A 17,790-nucleotide genomic window follows, 5' to 3' on the forward strand; every position below is an offset into this window, starting at 1 on the left:
CCAAACAGCACTGTGACCAGCATAAGCTCAGAACATGGATATTATTTGCCCCTGATGTTTAAGAACAAGTGATATTTCCCAGCAGGGGGCAGTCAGTGGTTTTCTTTGTTGATGCAGTTTAGTTATATATATATATACACACACACACACACACACACACACACACACACACACACACACACACACACACACACACACACACACAGTGTGATTCGTCTGTGCAGGCTCCTATCATCATTAGGTTGATAGCTTTTGCCCTGAAAATAACATGCTTTCCTCCCATTTTGTCAGCGTTTATCCTTCGGAAAAGGAATAGTCTGCTATTGCTTTAAGACCTTTTGGATCCTAATTTTCTCCAGCTGCATGTAGGGTGATACCTAGAAATTGTTTTTTAGCAGAGTTAAACATGTAAGTAATATTAATGAGGTCTAATGAGTATTGATTGAGTCATGGGAGTACAGTACATGGATAATTGAGTTTCAGGTGAAAGATGTGACCTGTAAGGTTGTTGTTAAACTGAGAGAGTCACCATCATGCAGGGCCCAAGTGCAGTGAGATTCCTCTGGGTGGGAGTGGCTTGCTTTCTCCTCTCTCCACTCTTTCCTTCAGCCAATCAGCATCGCCAAATAATCCTAATCCACTCGGAAGAACGGCGGACATGTATTTTCCACGGAGAAACTCCGCTGGTACATACTCTTGTTCCTGTTTTATTGTTGTTATCGAGTCTATTTCTGCAATAACTGTACTGAGGGCTGTGTTTACTCTACTAACGTTAACATTACCACTCGTTGCTTCGGGAGACGCCATTACGGTTTTGACAAGTTGGCTGGTTATGTTGTCAACTACGAGGCAGGTCCCCGTGATTGGCCCTGTGGACTTTGTCATTTCTGGAGATCAGTGGAGGCGGGTGGAAGTGCAGACTGATCCGTAGAACGAATGATCAGGAGGGTTTAACCAGGCCACCTTTTTGATTCATCTGTTAATTGTCTTTTTTCTCACCAGGCCCTTCAATGTTGAATGAACCCAGAAACACACACAGAGGATGCCAAGGCCTTCCTCTCTGAAATGGAACCCTCTCCTCCTCCTCTGCCCACCTCCTTCTCAAACTCATCCAAACTGCACACGGCGTTCCACAACGCCACGGTACAGCTGAACTCCACTGGGGGGAATTACACCGACGACCAATCGGCCGATGACAGCCTCTCCGAGATCCTGGGTCCCAAACGGTCGCCCTTCTTCCTCCCCGTGACCCTCGTTTACCTGCTCATCTTCCTCACCGGCTTGTCCGGCAACCTTCTCACGTGCGCCGTGATCGCTAAGCACAAGAAGATGCGTAACCCCACCAACCTGTACCTGCTGAGCCTGGCCGCGGCCGACCTGCTCGTGCTGCTGTTCGGGATGCCCCTGGAGATCTACGACATGTGGCAGAACTACCCGTTCCCCTTCGGCGAGGGAGGCTGCTACTTCAAGACCTTCCTCTTCGAGACGGTCTTTTCTTTCTTTATTCCAAATCCCCCGTTAGCACCGGCATAAGCATTGGCTATTCTACCTGGGGTCCACATCCACCACACATACAATCACACATGGGCGTCTGGGTAGTGTAGCGGTAGATTCCTCTGCCGACCAACATGAGGGTCGCAGGTTTGAACCTCCGGCTTGGTCAGGCGTCCATATAGGCACAATTGGCCATGTCTGCAAGGTGGGGAGGTCAGATTAACGGCATAAATCCTGGTCGCTGCACTAGTGTCGGAGAGGCCCCTGGTGCCCCCACCCCCACCCCACACACACACACACACACACACACACTCTTCATTCACTGTGCCCCTTTACAAAATGTCAAAGTGTTCTCCAGCAGCATCAGACCGGTGTTACAGTCCTAAGTGCTTTTTCATTGTTCAAGATTCCTGGACAGCAGGAAGCAGCATGTAAACACTTGTTAGATGTCTGGATCAACGGGCTACATAGACATGTGATGCTGTGATATGCTTTTAACCCGCCCGTAAGCCTCCCGCAACCTTCCTGCTTGAGTGGTTGGCCAGTGACGTCTGTAAAGGGTAGACTCATAGGTACTCATAGAATCCATTCTCATTCAGATATCTTGAGGTGAGAGCGGTCAGGGGTCCCCTTTGAAATTGACCATGCTGGTTTTTCAAAATTCATTATTTCGCCCCGTTCCTTCCCGACAAGGTAGCATGGCATTGTTGCTCCCAATATGCTGTAGATCTTACAGTTTCATAGCGTATAAGTATCTTCACTCTAGATTTAAGAATGAGCCCACTAGAGCTAGAGTCATATTGACCACAGACGCCAATAGAAAATCGGGGACATTTTCGGGGACAGCTCCAGCCAGGGACAGGTCACCAAAAACGGGGACTGTCCCTGAAAATCGGGGACGTCTGGTCACCTTAGCTTAAAATGTCATTCTCTGCCAAGAGATATCTACTATCACCCAGGTTTACTTTACAATTCAATCACGGTTCCTGAAATATTCTGAGATATATATTCTCTTGAACAATATGCCCTGGCAATGAATTCCACCTGGCCATGGCTCTGTACATGACAGTTTTCTGTATCACACTTTAGGTCTGCTTCGCCTCCATCCTCAACGTCACGGCTCTGAGCGTGGAGAGGTACATCGCCGTGGTGCACCCGCTCAAAACGCGCTACCTGTCCACCAACCAGCACTCCAAGCGGGTCATCACCGTCGTGTGGGCGGCGTCGATGATCTGCGCCATCCCCAACACCTCGCTGCATGGCATCTTCTACCTCCCGGGCAGCATGGAGGAGTCGGCCATGTGCGCCGTGCTGAAGCCGCTGTGGATCTATAACTTGGTCATGCAGATCACCACCATTTGCTTCTTCTTCGTACCCATGCTGGTGATCAGTGTGCTGTACCTGGTGATGGGTGTTCATCTGGGCAGGGAGAAGCGCCAGTCCTACGGGGACCTGGGCAAGAAGGACTGCAGCTCCAGCACTCGATGGAAGATCCACGTGGAGCACGGGCGCCGGCGGCAAGTCACTAAGATGCTCGGTAAGTTTGTCCCTCTCGTCGCCAGAGTTAAAGCCCCATTATGTCACTTTTTTTTACCTTAATATACGTTGTAATTTATATATATAAATTCGGCAATGTGGCCTCTGTCTGTTTCAAGAATTTCGGCCGGCCACAGCAATGCCGTTTTACGTGCGATCGGGCTGAAACTTTCAGCGGGTGAAAGAGCACCCGTGCGGGTGACCTGACGGAGCTGGATTTGTGTGTTCATGTTGTTTGTGTTCATGTTGTTTTGTTTGTTTACCCTCATGACACAGACACATGCGGATTTAGCTGAGCGTCTTTCTCTGTCAGAAAACGTGCAACGACCAGTTGGTCCAGTCTAATCCGAGGTGCTCATGCTCAGACATGTTCCAAAGACCAAACGTGACGGAAACGCTGGCAAAATATACTGAGAGAGTATACTCGACTCTTTGGAAAAAGGACATTTGTATTCCGAGCTGTGTCTCGTTGTGCCACATCTCAATGCTTTCGCGCTGAACGAGCTAGTGAGTGTGTGAGTATGTGGTGCCCTCTTCTCCCTCTGTCAGTGAGTCACTTAGATCAGTCAGGTGGCCCTCAGCATGCTGTATCTATACAGAGGTGGCCCTCAGCATGCTGTATCTATATAGCGCTGTCCTTGTTAAGTGGATCCAGCGTTACCCTGGCTAAATTCCCACACAAGCCATCCTTCCATCATGGCCACCTAATCATCCCTCGTTATCTAATTGGCTCTATCAGTCCTCTCCTCTCCACCGTGACAGCTGATGTGTGCTGAGCGTTCTGGCACAAACTGGTTGCAGTGCCTCACTCAAGTGCCCCCCCCCCCCCCCACACACACACACACACACACACGCACACCCTCCGGTATGTGAAAAGAAAAGCGCTATATAAATGCAATCAATGATTATTATTATTATTATCTTACTACTATTATAAAGCCCTTTGTTGTATTTAACTGTATTTAAAGTATTCAAGTCTATCGGCTACTCAAAGCGCTTTACAATGAATACCTCACATTCACAATCCACGCTCGCATTCTTACACCGATGCGAGACGCTAACCAGCTCGTCGGGAGCTTTGTGTTCAGTGCCTTGCTCAAGGACACCAGCTCGTCGGGAGCTTTGTGTTCAGTGCCTTGCTCAAGGACACCAGCTCGTCGGGAGCTTTGTGTTCAGTGCCTTGCTCAAGGACACCAGCTCGTCGGGAGCTTTGTGTTCAGTGCCTTGCTCAAGTGGGTGCGTGGGTGCTCCCCCCCCCCCCCCCCACACACCCTCCGGTATGTGAAAAGAAAAGCTATATATAAATGCAATCAATGATTATTATTATTATCATCTCACTACTATTATAAAGCCCTTTGTTGTCATTGGTAAATGGAGTGTATTTAAAGTATTCAAGTCTATCGGCTACTCAAAGCGCTTTACAATGAATACCTCACATTCACCACCATCCACGCTCGCATTCATACACCGACGCAAGACGCTAACCAGCTCGTCGGGAGCTTTGTGTTCAGTGCCTTGCTCAAGGACACCAGCTCGTCGGGAGCTTTGTGTTCAAGTGCCTTGCTCAAGGATACTTGGACACGCTGCCGGCAGGTCATGCTGGGTTAGGTACAGCATCATGTGAATGATGCTCCATTCAAGAGAACGCTGAACGGGGGCAAAAAGAATGTTATTCACATGGTCAATAGGGTGAATGATAACGTGCCAAATGTAAGTGTCAAATAGAGGGTATGCATGTGATGTCACAGAGGCAGAAGTCACTGTGGGATCACGCCCACTGAGTCACAGCAAGACTGAGCTTGAATGCAGTAATCAGCCTAGATAACTGACACCTGCTGCTCAGGGAGGAACTTGACACTCATTTTGACACTCGTTCCCGGTTGAGGGGGCGTGTTCCAGTGGGTGTGCATACCCTCTATTCTTAATGGTCACATTCATTCAGTGGCGGCCGGCCCCACCTACCCACATGGAGGGGAAAATAAAACGTTATACTGTATATATATACGGTATATATAGATATTTTTTTATGAGCGAGGTGAATATTAGATAGTGAGTATATAATCTGCAATAAATATGTAGATTCATAATGATCTACATGTGTACTGTTATGGGTCAACTATTTTCTGCCACGGACGCCGTCCGGGGACTTCCAGCTTCCACCAGTGCTGCAGCCGGCTGCAGCCAGGATCTGTGTAAGTTGCACATGCGCTGTTCACTCTCAAGACAAAAGAATTCGGGAGGGCTGTGGGCGCTGGTATCTAGCGACCAGGTGGAGGTGGGGTCAGGTAGAGTGACGGCAATGCATTCTTGACGGATTCTATATTTGCATGCACAAACGTGCTTTCCTCATAGGTAATGTAATGTAACTCATTCACATGCTATGGGAAGTCCTTCTTCCAAAGTGTTTATGCCATGTGCTTTTCAAGTAAATATGGATGCTAAAGGGAAGTTTGATGTAGAGATCAGAGGGCTGCTGACCAGGTTACTGTGTCTATTTCTGTAATCTGCTCCGTGATTGATATGCCTACTCATCTGTTGCCCATATGATTCAGAAGGTACTAGTAGGCTAACGTCCGTTACTACTTGCTTGATTTAGGGCTGGAGTGGATGATAATTCAATAGCCTATTAGTGTTTGTTGTCTTACAGTAGAATCATCGTGATGATATGAAGTTATTTTAATAGTGACATTTCTGCTGTCTAAATTGATGATGACAAGCAAATGTTACTTAAAAACTGATCAAATGAGGTATGGCCAGTGGCGTGTCCAGACTGTTTTTACCAGGGTGGCACAAGGGGGGCACAGACTTATGAAGGGGTGGCCACGGCGCCGCCCGCAAGGGCGGTGCCCAAGAAAATTTGACGTTTTTTGGACTTTTAGCCAAAAAAACACACGCACTCGCTCGCACTGTGCACGCACACGGCACACGTCAGAATAGCATTAATTTACCATGTTCGTCCCAACTAGACTACATATATCTACTTTAACACGTTCACTGCCGTCGACGAGATATCTCGTCAAAAAAAATAAAACGGTTGACTGCCGTCGACGAGTTATCTCGTCAAAAAAAATAATAATAATAATTTGACGGTGGGACGTGGATCCAAGCCCCCTACATCTCCTATAAAAATATGGGAGCCACCGAACGTGTACAACCCATTCCACCGACCCACTAAGTGGCGACAGTGCTCTCCAGACTAGAAAAAGCAGAGCAAAAACAGCAGAAAATAGCATGAGGAAAACGGAGGAAGGAGAATGAAAACGTGGTGAAAACGCTTTCTTACTGATGCCAAAAATAAATGGTTAAAGTGACTGTTCTGCCTGTTCTATCGAATTTCACAAAAATGCAATTATCTCAGCTTTCCTTCTCAGACGCTGAAACCATGCTGTATTCAACTGCTAATGCCTACATAACTACTAACTCTACAAAAGCACACATTCTATTAGTTCTTTTGAGATATTTTGTGTTCACAAATTCCTAGCAGAAAATAATCCTCGGCTCTTGAAAGATGAGCCAGAATCCTCAAAAAAACCCTTGGCAGAAGCTACCTACAGTAAAAAAAAACTGTTGGCAGTGAATGTGTTAATTAGTAACATTACAGTGTCTTACGTTCCTGTGTTTAAAGCATAATTTAAGAGAAATAGACCCATCAATCACACAGAGTAGCACCATACAAATGTAATATAAAGCTTCCCAGTTCTACACACATAATTGACAAGTTTCAACTTTAGTTGCAATGTCTGGCAATTAACCACAATTCCATTGACATCAAGGCAATATCAAGATAACTGTTTAGGTTACTGAAGATAAATCTGGAACTATTAGGATTTGACAGTATATACATATGCACACATACAGCTGGGGGCTCCTGCTGTCAAGCTGCTGGCTTGACTCATCTGACTGACAAGGAGGAGAGCTTGTTGCTGCTCTCTCCTGCAGCTCTGACTGTGACTGACTGGTAGCAGTGCTGCTGGCTGCTCTGTCCTGCTGTGCAGTTTTTAATTTCTTTGTTTTGATGGAGAAGAAATCCTGAATGTTCTGATTTCTTTTCATACTGTAATAGAAACATGAAGACATACTGTATGTCACTTTATATGTCTTGCACAATAGATTTCCTTGTGCATGCATGGATACATTTGACATGCTCACATCAGGCCTACAAAGTTACACAAGACAGATTTACATAGCTAGCATTAGCATTGACAACCAAACAATGACTGACGACAGGTTTGCTCATGTTAGCAACTAGCAAGCTGAGATGAAAACACACCTGCTGCACCACATTATCACGTAGCCTAGCACACAGGTTTATTGTCCGTTTACCCTGTTAGTAGCAGGCTTAGTTTTAAAGACAGGGTGAAGTTTCAAGTCTACCGTAACATGTCATGATATTTTTTTTAGCGAGGGTGCTTAATTTCAAAGTGCAAATCTCTGTGTTTGTTGGCAGGTAATGTATGTTGTCTTTCTTTAAACTACTGGCACAGTAGTTATGTCATATGTATCAAAGAGTCTACTCACGCATGCCACAATAAATAAATAGCATATAGAACACACCTGGTCCATGTAGCCGCCAGGAATCAGACAGAGGACGCTTCACTTCGTCACACACACAACGTTGGTTTAGCGTTAAGTTGTTTGCTGCTCAGCTGCGCCAAATCCTCAAATCAAGATCTTCTTCTCTGGGGCTTTTGGCAGGCTAGACACTACTATGGCTCATTACTGCCTCTCAGGTTTAAGACTGGATTGCGCCTATACACGGAAGCTTGGTTTACTGACTGTGCAGAGAGCCAATCATATGGGGTGGCACCTGGGGTGGCCAATCAGATTCTAGGGGTGGCCCATGCCACCCCAGGCCCCTCCCTAGACACGCCACTGGGTATGGCAGGAATATTATTTGAAAATGTAAGGTTTGTTTGACATCACCATTCAGTTCAATGAGATGAACACTCATTTTGCATACGTGAAACATATGATCATTATCATATTGATTTCAACCCCATTGTCCAGGCCTATATTTGGTATAGCCCTCCCTGGACAAAAATGCACCAGCCGCTACTGCATTCATTCATAAATATCTCCTTCAGAGTGTGTGGCTGTGTTAGTCCCTGTTATTTTCACTGTGTGGAGAAAAACACTGCTGCACCACCCCTCAGTGAGTAGCATGTGCCTTAAGAGCGCAATGCTTTGATTAGAAGAGGGGTCCTCAGAGTCTGCTGCTGAGCCAGAGCATGCTCTGATCCTCACAGTGCCAATTTCCCACCTGAGAGGAACCAAGAAACCTGAGATGAACCAAGAAAACTGAGATGAACCAAGAAATCACGACATCCTGAAGCAGTTAAAACTATAGGGATCACTGCTTTGTTCAGTTTGATCATGTGGGTTACATGCAGGGGCGGTTTTAGACCCTTTTTGGGGGGCGATTTTTTTTTACAAAAATAAGAATATTCTCTATTCATCTCTCATTCATGCTTTAAAGCCATAAAATAATACAACCTTTATTTTGAAAATATGGTTAGGTCTAGAGGAAGTTACTCATCTGCACTCCTGGAAAATTGATCACCCAGGAAATAAGGAAGTGTTCTATTTCTCCTTGAGAGCCTCAGACTGACAACAGAGACCACCAGCAAGCCAAGGTAGATTAAGTCTCTTTTCTATAGTGAGTAAGGTGTTAAACACCATGATCATTGAGTTGGTTGAAAAACGAAGTCTTTATTTTAAGTTATATTTTGTAAATGAACTTCTTCATTAGTCAACCAGAGTTTACTATGAAGTGAATGGGGCAACATCATGTGCCCTGCATCTAATGTATTGGTACCTGTGATCATCATTGTAGGGGGCTACTGAGCTACTGAGCTGAGTAAACTACTAGTGCTAAGCTGTTTGTTAATGGGTCTGTTGATATGCAAATGCACACTAGCATAATGCTAAGTGGCCAGCCATTTTGGTAATGTGTTAAATCGTAGCCTATGTTTAGAATAGCCACTGATATGCCTGTTGCAGTGTTGCTTGCTATGTGTGAAGGTTAGCTTTATTCATGGTTGCCATACAGTTTATAAAGTTAATTCCTTTAACTTCTTTGGTACCTCATTAACCTCAAGTCTTAGATTATTGTTTTATTGATTTGGTGTGGAGGTGGAGAACAGAGGAACTGTGAGAAGAAGCTGTATCTGCTAAGAAGTACACACACACACACAGAAGAAGAGGAAGAAGAAGGTGAATCTGATAAATTGATTAAGCTTTCTTCATAGATCTAGTCTCTTCATTGTGATCTCAAAGTCCACCAGATTGATCCATTTTTACTTTAAAATGTACAAAATGTGTCATCGTAAAACCGCCCGTGGTTACATGAACAGTAGGCTACACATGTAATTATAGCAACCTCAATTACTGTACATTTCCTTGACTTTAAATCTGCAATATGCAAATTTGTCATGTTAAAATAGCAATGAATCAGTCTGTATCCATGTTCAGGGTTAATATGATTGGCAGAAAGCAGTCTGTCTGTAAGGGTTAATATGATTGGCAGAAAGCAGTCTTTCTGTAAGGGTTAATATGATTGTCAGAAAGCAGTAAGAAACTATGTGACAGACAAAACCCTTAGGAAATCACTGAAGATTGACATTGTCTCATTTTTCTTATTGGATTGCCTGTGTGTTGTGTGTTCACATCTTTCTTGAATGGCTGTGATTTTGTGACAACCAGCCATTATTATTGCAAATATCGCCTCAAACTATACCAAAAGTGAAGAGTGATTTTTTTCTTTGTATTTCCCAATACAGAGGCAAATTATACAAACCCATTTGAAGTAGCTGCCAAAAATAATGGAAGCATCCGAGTAATTGAGGGATGCATTAGCGCTCTGCATGGACCAAGAGATGGCCATGGACCATCCCTGGTGGAGGAAAGCCATGCGAGCAATATTCAGTCAAACCAGCCCCGGCTACAGCCCACTACAGTAGAGGGGCGTTGGAATTCCAGGAGGGGGCGACAATGTAACGTACTATTCCCAGCTTGAAAAACATGAGCAGACCAGTTGCCTTATCTAGGCATCAATTCAGCCGTTTTACTGGCGATTACAGACACGTTAATAGAGACATGTAATTGTGCCTTCTATGCCAATATAACGCTCTTCCAAAGAGCCTCTCCTCTTTGAGACCATTACAGACAAGTTAGACTCAGCCCTCAGTCTTAATCTGTTTACATTATTGTAAAATAAACAACAGGTATAAACTCTCTTTGCAGCACATCGGTGTCTTGCTCTATATTGTAACTATGAAACATTGCATTGCCGCTACCAAATAAAATTCTAATAATAAATGTAGGCGTGTCTGCTGCCGGCCGTTCTCGCCGGGCTCGGACAGACAGTTTCTGACAGTGAAATTCCCAGACGTTTGGTGGCGCAGCTCACCAAACGTCTGGGAGCCGAGACTACAGACAAGTAGACAAACACTGCCACCAAGTGCCAGCTTTACAATAAGGCCGTATAGCCGCTATTCATAGCTTTCAAGGGGCGTTACGTGCTGCCGGGAACGCCCACCTGGCGGTCAAAAAAACAACTTGCCAGCCGTGTCGACTAGTTTCTCACGCTGTGTAGTGTTTGTTCAGCCAAAGTGCCGATAGCCTACCTGTTGTGCTATCGGTTGCACTAAACCGACGAGGAGACACGCCTGGCTTGTGCTTTCACAGAATCCCGTCGGAGAAAGAAAGGAGAAGGTTGTGGATTTGTGCGACGTGGTTCAGTCGCTGGGCAGGGGGAAAAAAATGCCTTTTTTTTCTACCATCAAAGTACACACGTCTTTGCTCTTTGCGGCCAACATTTCATCAAAGGTAAGCTCAAGTAACGTTAACGGGGTATTAATCATTATTGTAACGTTACTTGAGCTTACCTTTGATTAAATGTTGGCCGCAAAGAGCAAAGACGTGTGTACTTTGATGGTAGAAAAAAAAGCTATTTGCATTTCCCCTACACAGCGTGAGAAACTAGTCGACACGGCTGGCAAGTTGTTTTTTTGACCGCCAGGTGGGCGTTCCCGGCAGCACGTAACGCCCCTTGAAAGCTATGAATACAGACAAGTTATTAGACAAACTATAAACACACTAACACAGCCACCAAATATGTGCCTGCTTTACAAAACGCTTGTTAGTTACACATATTAACTCCAGCTTCAGTAGGCCTATAGGCCATATAGCCATAGTCAACAGACACACTATTAGGTACAGCCACCAAGTATGTGCCTGCTTTAACGCTCCTTTTCAACAATTAGACAGTATAGACAAGCTACAGACACAGCCACAAATTGCCTGCTTACCAATATTTAAATTAAATAGATTCATAACAACAATAACAGCGTGTGTACCAACCAGTATAGCACAAACATCAAACAACAATGCAAATAGAATAACCAGCCTCTTACCTTTAGTAGTCTAGTAGAGCTGCAGTCTTCTCTTGGCTCGTCATTGCCTCGGTCCTGTGGTGTTGCTGGGTGCTCCTTGTGGCTGGCCACCGTGGCCGGGCGGCCAGGTGAGGGGTGCATCCTGGCCAGGTGAGGGGTGCATCCTGGCCAGGTGAGGGGTGCATCCTGGCCAGGTGCGGGGTGCGTGAGGGGTGCATCCTGGCCAGGTGCGGGGTGCGTCCTGGCCAGGTGAGGGGTGCGTCCTGGCCAGGTGTGGGGTGCGTCCTGGCCAGGTGAGGGGTGTGTCCTGGCCAGGTGAGGGGTGCATCCTGGCCAGGTGAGGGGTGCATCCTGGCCAGGTGCACCCTGGCCAGGTGAGGGGTTCGTCCTGGTGGGGTTTGAGTGCGATCTCGTGGGCGTGGGCGCGTCCTCCGAGTCCGTGCTGCTGGGGCGAGGTGCAGGGTCCTTCCTGGCGGGGTTTGAGTGCAACGGCATGGGTGTGGGTGAGTCGTGCTGATGATGAGGCGAGGTGCAGGGTCCTTCCTGGTAGGCTTTAAGTGCGATGGTGTCGGCTCCTCCGTCCCCGTGCTGCTGGTACTGGGGCCGGGTGTAGCAGACTCCTCTCTGCCCACATACATAACATGTTCACACAAAGCAAAATAAACCTTGTCTGAATCCCACTGAAAACAATATACAACAAAACAGGTTGCACTGTTCCTTTAAAAGGCCCATTCCGTCAATTGTCACTGTTACTGACGCCGGTGGCCGTAAGAGTAACTGCAAGCAGTGTGTGAACGAGCTGACGTGCAGGCACCATACTCGCACGCGCACAAGCAGTCGCCTGGCAACAGCAGGGGTGTTGGTTGCTTTGTAACGTTAACTCATAAAAGTCACTTGAAAACGGCAACCTGGACAATTTATCGGTCAGATCAGCCTCGAGATGCCCAGGAAGGATTCTGGATGAATTAGGGGACGTTATTGTGGCATGTTTGGCCGTGTTTTGGCTTACATTGGCTGCGGGGAAATGGATAGGATATTCACGTTACCGTGAGCCAGGAACTACCCTGCTTCCCCTGTATGTACGGTACCGTGTAATGCCTGGAGTTGACCAAACTGAACAATCAAACAATGTTTCATAAGCATAACAGTAACGTTAGGCATATTTACGACTGTTACATTCATCATCCTCACAAGACAGTAACGTTATTAGTGGGGCTGGTGGTAATTTCTATAAATATAGCTAAATCTAACGTTATGGTTATAATAGGCACTCACCACCGCAGTCAAGTCACAACTGCAGTCAAACAATAATGTTCCATGACCATAAGCATAACGGTAGTAACGTTAGGGTTGCATTACTTCACACAAGATGGTAATGTTAGCAGAGTTTCTGACCAGGTGGTCAGATACTTTTACTACGGAGTGACAATGAAAATCTTGAATCTTGAAAATCCATTAGCAAGCAGCTAACGTTATCTGGTCAAAACCACGTTACAGTAGCTACAAGCAGCAAGTTCCCTTCATGAACCGAAAACACAGTCCTGACTCTAGTTTCCCCCCGATGTCGGTCACATTGCTGCTGTCTGGCCAGACGGGCTTCATTAGATATTTATTTATTTATTTAGTGTGGACTTTCTCTGGAGTCTGTTGTTGTTTCCTTTTGCTAGCAGCTAGCGACGAACGTAACGTTAGCCATATCCTGTTAGCCGTCTTCTTCCTTGGTATTTACGCCGGAGGCGCCATGAGGACAAGAGACAGGCTCGTGAACGAGCAGACGTCACATCCTCTAGCTGTGGCGGGAAATGTTCACCCCTCCGAAGATGCGGTATTTCCATGTATCTTCTGAACGGCTGGTCGGAGAGAAACGCCCTGCCCCCTGGTCGCCATTTTTAAGTTACGCCAAGGCGCATTCACTCATTGCCAATAAAAAACACTTTGTGCACATTTATTTCTCGCCAGAACCGACGGAATGGACCTTTAACAGCTAAACAAAAATATATTATTTTACCAAATTACATCTTTTATGAAAAATAACATGTATTGTCTCCTTAAGCATCATCATTTATAAAATCCCAAATAGCTTATGTACTGTCTCTTTAAGAAATAATTAGGAATTTACATAATGTACAATTCTGTATTCAATAACTTGTATTACCCTTTTCCATTTAAATGAAACAAACAATAAAATACGTACTGCACCTTTAACCAAAATAATATAATGGACGTGCATTCTCCAATACTGTTGTTCCTTTAAAATAACTAAAATACACTTGAGCCTTACTTTAGCTTTGCCATACATCAACATTAGCTACACACATACATTAAACAACCACTGTATGTTTCTTGACCTGAAACATACTGACATCACTATTTAACCATACAAACACATACATACTATCAACCACAATCAAATCCTGCTTCTCTACTGCACGGCGATTATCACCATGTAACTCTGTCTATAGCCCCTTCTAAACATGCAATGAAATCCGGATTATAACCAGCTGCAAGCCGGTCGGCCTGCATGTTTAGAAACAATTAGCCACCTTATGCAAGCTAAGCTAGCGAGCACCTGCTGTCAAAGCATTTGATGCTTAAACAGTTGCTCAAATCACTTTAGAGACGGACATTTTAGCATCAACATGTTCCTTGTGATACAGAAAGCATGAAACACTGTGCATGCATACACACCATTCAAAGTTGTTACAGACAGTATTCTCACCTGTAAAAGGGAAATGGTGAAATGATAAACAGGACACGCCAAGACAAGCTCCCCCTACAGGCAGAACTAAGACCAAAGCAATCGAACCAAATCTTTAGATGAGAAATATCAAGTGATGACACATAGGCTACAGTGAGCTACTGTTATCTTTTAGCTGGAATGCCAGAGAGCAATGAAAACACATCTGAATACCAAAGTAATGGATTACCGATAAACTGATGATTGCACTTCAACACATAGGCTACTACTACTGCATTTATCTTTCTTATATTCAGTGCACATTAACGTATTAAGAGTGTATTTTAACCCATGAATTTAGCATTGATATCAATTTTAAACCTATTTATTGTTTTAACTCAATTTTAGCATATTTATCTTTTTAAATTAGTTTTAGCACATATTTATATATCTATTACAGAGGGTCCTTCCTGGTAGGCTTTAAGTGCGATGGTGTCGGCTCCTCCGTCCCCGTGCTGCTGGTACTGGGGCCGGGTGTAGCAGACTCCTCTCTGCCCAGACTGCCCGGGCAGCCCGGCTGCTTCTGCTGCGTAGACAATGGTGCCTGTGTGAAGCTGCTGCCTCCAGGCTGCTCGCCTTCTTCCTCAAACTCAGCGACAGTGGAGGGTTTTTCTTTTGAAGCCATTTTCGTATGTCCATGGAGAAATAACTCTTAATAAAAAAAAGTGCGGATATGGGACTAGACTAGTCAACTACAAGTGTATCTGCTCTGCCGTGGGAGGCGATTTCCCCAAGGCCGGAGCCAACACATAATGTCCCGCCCTACTCTGCCTCTGATTGGCTTACCCTGAATTTTACCCTAACCTAACCAATCGCCGTAATCCTCATGCTACATGGCTCTGCCTTATGCGTACAGACAACCAATCATCACTCCCCATGCCTAAACCCAACCCAATCACAGGTGGGGAAAGAAAATCTACCTTCGCCATCCTGGGAAAACAAACAAAACAAACAAAAAAGAGTAAAAGGACCACGTCTTGACTGAGGTGAGGGGGCGAGGCCCCCCCACGCCCCCTCGTGACGCCGGCTCTGAGTCCAACCCAGTGGAGCCTGGAAAGAGGACTCTAAACATGCACACACACACACACACACACACACACACACACACACACACACACACACACACACACACACACACACACACACACACACACACACACACACACACACACACACACACACACACACACACACACTTTCAAATGAATTCCTGAATTATTGTGTTAAATATTTCATGGGTAATAATTCTGTACGTGTGCCTTGAGATTTTGTCTTGCCCTCTGCCTTGTGCACAAAACGTTGGAAAAACCACTGTCCTAGTGTCATCAAGACGAGTGACAAGTGTTAAGTGCAAATGGGGGTGGGAGATAACAATACACCTGCCTCAGTGCCAAAAGTTGTTTTGTTGTTGTTGTTGCTTTAAAGTCCCTGGAAACAAACAAACAAATATATTTTTTTAGTTCGTCACACCACAGAAAAATTTGTTATTAACCACCTAGGACCACATAAGATTATGTTTCAAAATCATGAAAAACAAAGCAGTATTGTCTGCTCTGAAACTGTGGAGGCGTGTCTGCTGAAGTGCTCCCCTTGCTCTCTCTCCCCCTCCCCTCCCCTCCCCCCACAGTGCTGCACAACATCATACATTATAATGGTTTTTTGAATTTGCAGGTACTTCTTCAGCCTTCCGGCTTCCCGACGTGAGCAGATCTGTCTGTCATTTGCCCAAAACCTCCAAACCTCCCAATTCGCCAACTGGCTACCCCCAACACGTCTGCAGATCTCTGGCCGTATAACCCGGAACTGTCATAAACTGAACAATCCCCTCACAAAAACACACCGCCATCAGAACTCTCCCATACCATATCTGACTAGACTCCTGAACCAACATATTATCCCATAACATGTCCTGTTGATTTAGTTTGCTTTTGTCTATGCCTGAAGTCCTATTTTAGTTATGTGCTGTTTTGAATTTTAACTTGTGTCGATGTCTGCTTTTTAACCTGTAAATTCGTAATTAATTCAGCCTACGGACTGCTATATGCCAATAAAGTACTACTACTACTACTGATTGGTTGGCGGAGCTTATTGTATAATAAGTGTCTGGAGCATAAGCTTCAAACGCAACATCAAGAACAGTACAAAAACTTAAATGGCAATATTTAGGATTTGGATTTAAACTAAATAGTTATCACCTGTGATTGTATTGATTTTATGAAGTGTGCGGCACTACAGGTAGCTACAGTGTCTGCTGTTGCTGTTCTAATGTATTTTATTATTATTTTATTATTTAGAGCTCAACAGTCACTTGACTTTTCCGTGACGTTTCCCGCCCCGGAAGAGAGTTCCCCATTCATTTTCTCCATAGACATTTCGAAAATTTTTAAGGCTGGAACAAAGCCAACCCGTGACCTACTGAATCATGAGTGATAAAACATTTCGGTTGGAGCAAAAATAAAAAATAAAAACGGGGGAACAAATCGAAAATTCGAATGGGGAACTCACTTCCGGGGCAAGAAATGTCACGTGCCTGTTCAGCTCTATACATTTAGATGCGTACTATGCACATAAGACCCTATATTATATAGTTAGAAGTTTATTATGGATTTGGGTTTCCAGGCGCTTTAAATACTTGAATACCTGTGAATTTCTTTCTGTCCTTTGTCTTCCTTCCATTCTTCCTTCCTTCCTTCCTTCCATCTGTCCTTGCTTCCTCCCTCACTGATCCTCTAGCCATCGTGGTGGCGGTGTTCGGCGTCTGCTGGGCGCCCTTCCACATCGAGCGTCTGCTGTGGAGCTCCGTCAGCCAGTGGACCGACTTAATGCATGAGATCTACCAGTGTGTCCACATCCTGTCGGGCATCCTCTTCTACCTGAGCTCCGCCGTCAACCCCATCATCTACAACCTGCTCTCCACGCGCTTCCGCGAGTGTTTCTGGGAACTGGTGTGCTCGCACGCGGACGTCTCCACCAGCTCCGTTAGGGACTCCCCGGCCTTTCCTAAGATTTTATTGGGTCCCTCTGTCACAGGGTCCAGAGGTCAGGTCAAGGGTGAGAACTCCAACGCTTCCGTCCCTTTGCTGTCTCCCACCATGTCTCTGAGCATAGACACCACAATCCTTACATGCACATGCAACGAGACTGACTGCATCACCTCTGAGTTCTGACCCACGTTTGATATGAATAAGCTATAAGCTGCTAGGACAGACACGCATTAAACTGATTACAGCTCATTAAAATGACATGAGATTGCAGCAGTTGTACATGAAGGTTGATTTCTTTGTGCTTTGCATGGATGTTTTTCAGCAGTGCCTGCGTATTCCACCCACTGTCTTGTGCTATTGATGCTGTGTACGCCTTCAATGGTAAGTCAAAGGCTAATTGTTTTCTCACCTCAACATTTTTGACGTGGATCGATCCCACACAACACATCCGAGATGTTGTTTGATGCGTTTGTGCCGTTTTTTGACTTACGTCGTTCTCATTTTGAAAATCGATGTATTGCCGGGCGACCGACATTCACGTGCTTCTCTGCGTTTCTGTGGGAATTCTAAACAAAACAAATGTATGGTTTCAGTCTGAGCTTTTGTCACATTGCCTCTTGTTGCACTGAGACCTCATGGATCGATT

At 45.2% G+C, this 17,790-nt stretch overlaps 1 protein-coding gene across 1 annotated transcript; it reads left to right on the top strand.

Annotated features, from left to right (window-relative positions):
- Positions 1-1,065: 1,065 nt before the first annotated feature.
- Positions 1,066-17,327, top strand: nmur3 (neuromedin U receptor 3; the record flags this gene model as incomplete). Its single annotated transcript, XM_083661617.1, has 3 exons — positions 1,066-1,488; positions 2,584-3,031; positions 16,894-17,327. The coding sequence occupies 3 exons, from the start codon at positions 1,066-1,068 to the stop codon at positions 17,325-17,327; spliced, it is 1,305 nt and encodes a 434-aa protein (XP_083517743.1).
- Positions 17,328-17,790: the final 463 nt, after the last annotated feature.

The sequence above is a fragment of the Poromitra crassiceps genome, assembly GCF_964638095.1.
Source record: "Poromitra crassiceps genome assembly, chromosome: 27".
Lineage (NCBI taxonomy): Eukaryota > Metazoa > Chordata > Actinopteri > Beryciformes > Melamphaidae > Poromitra > Poromitra crassiceps.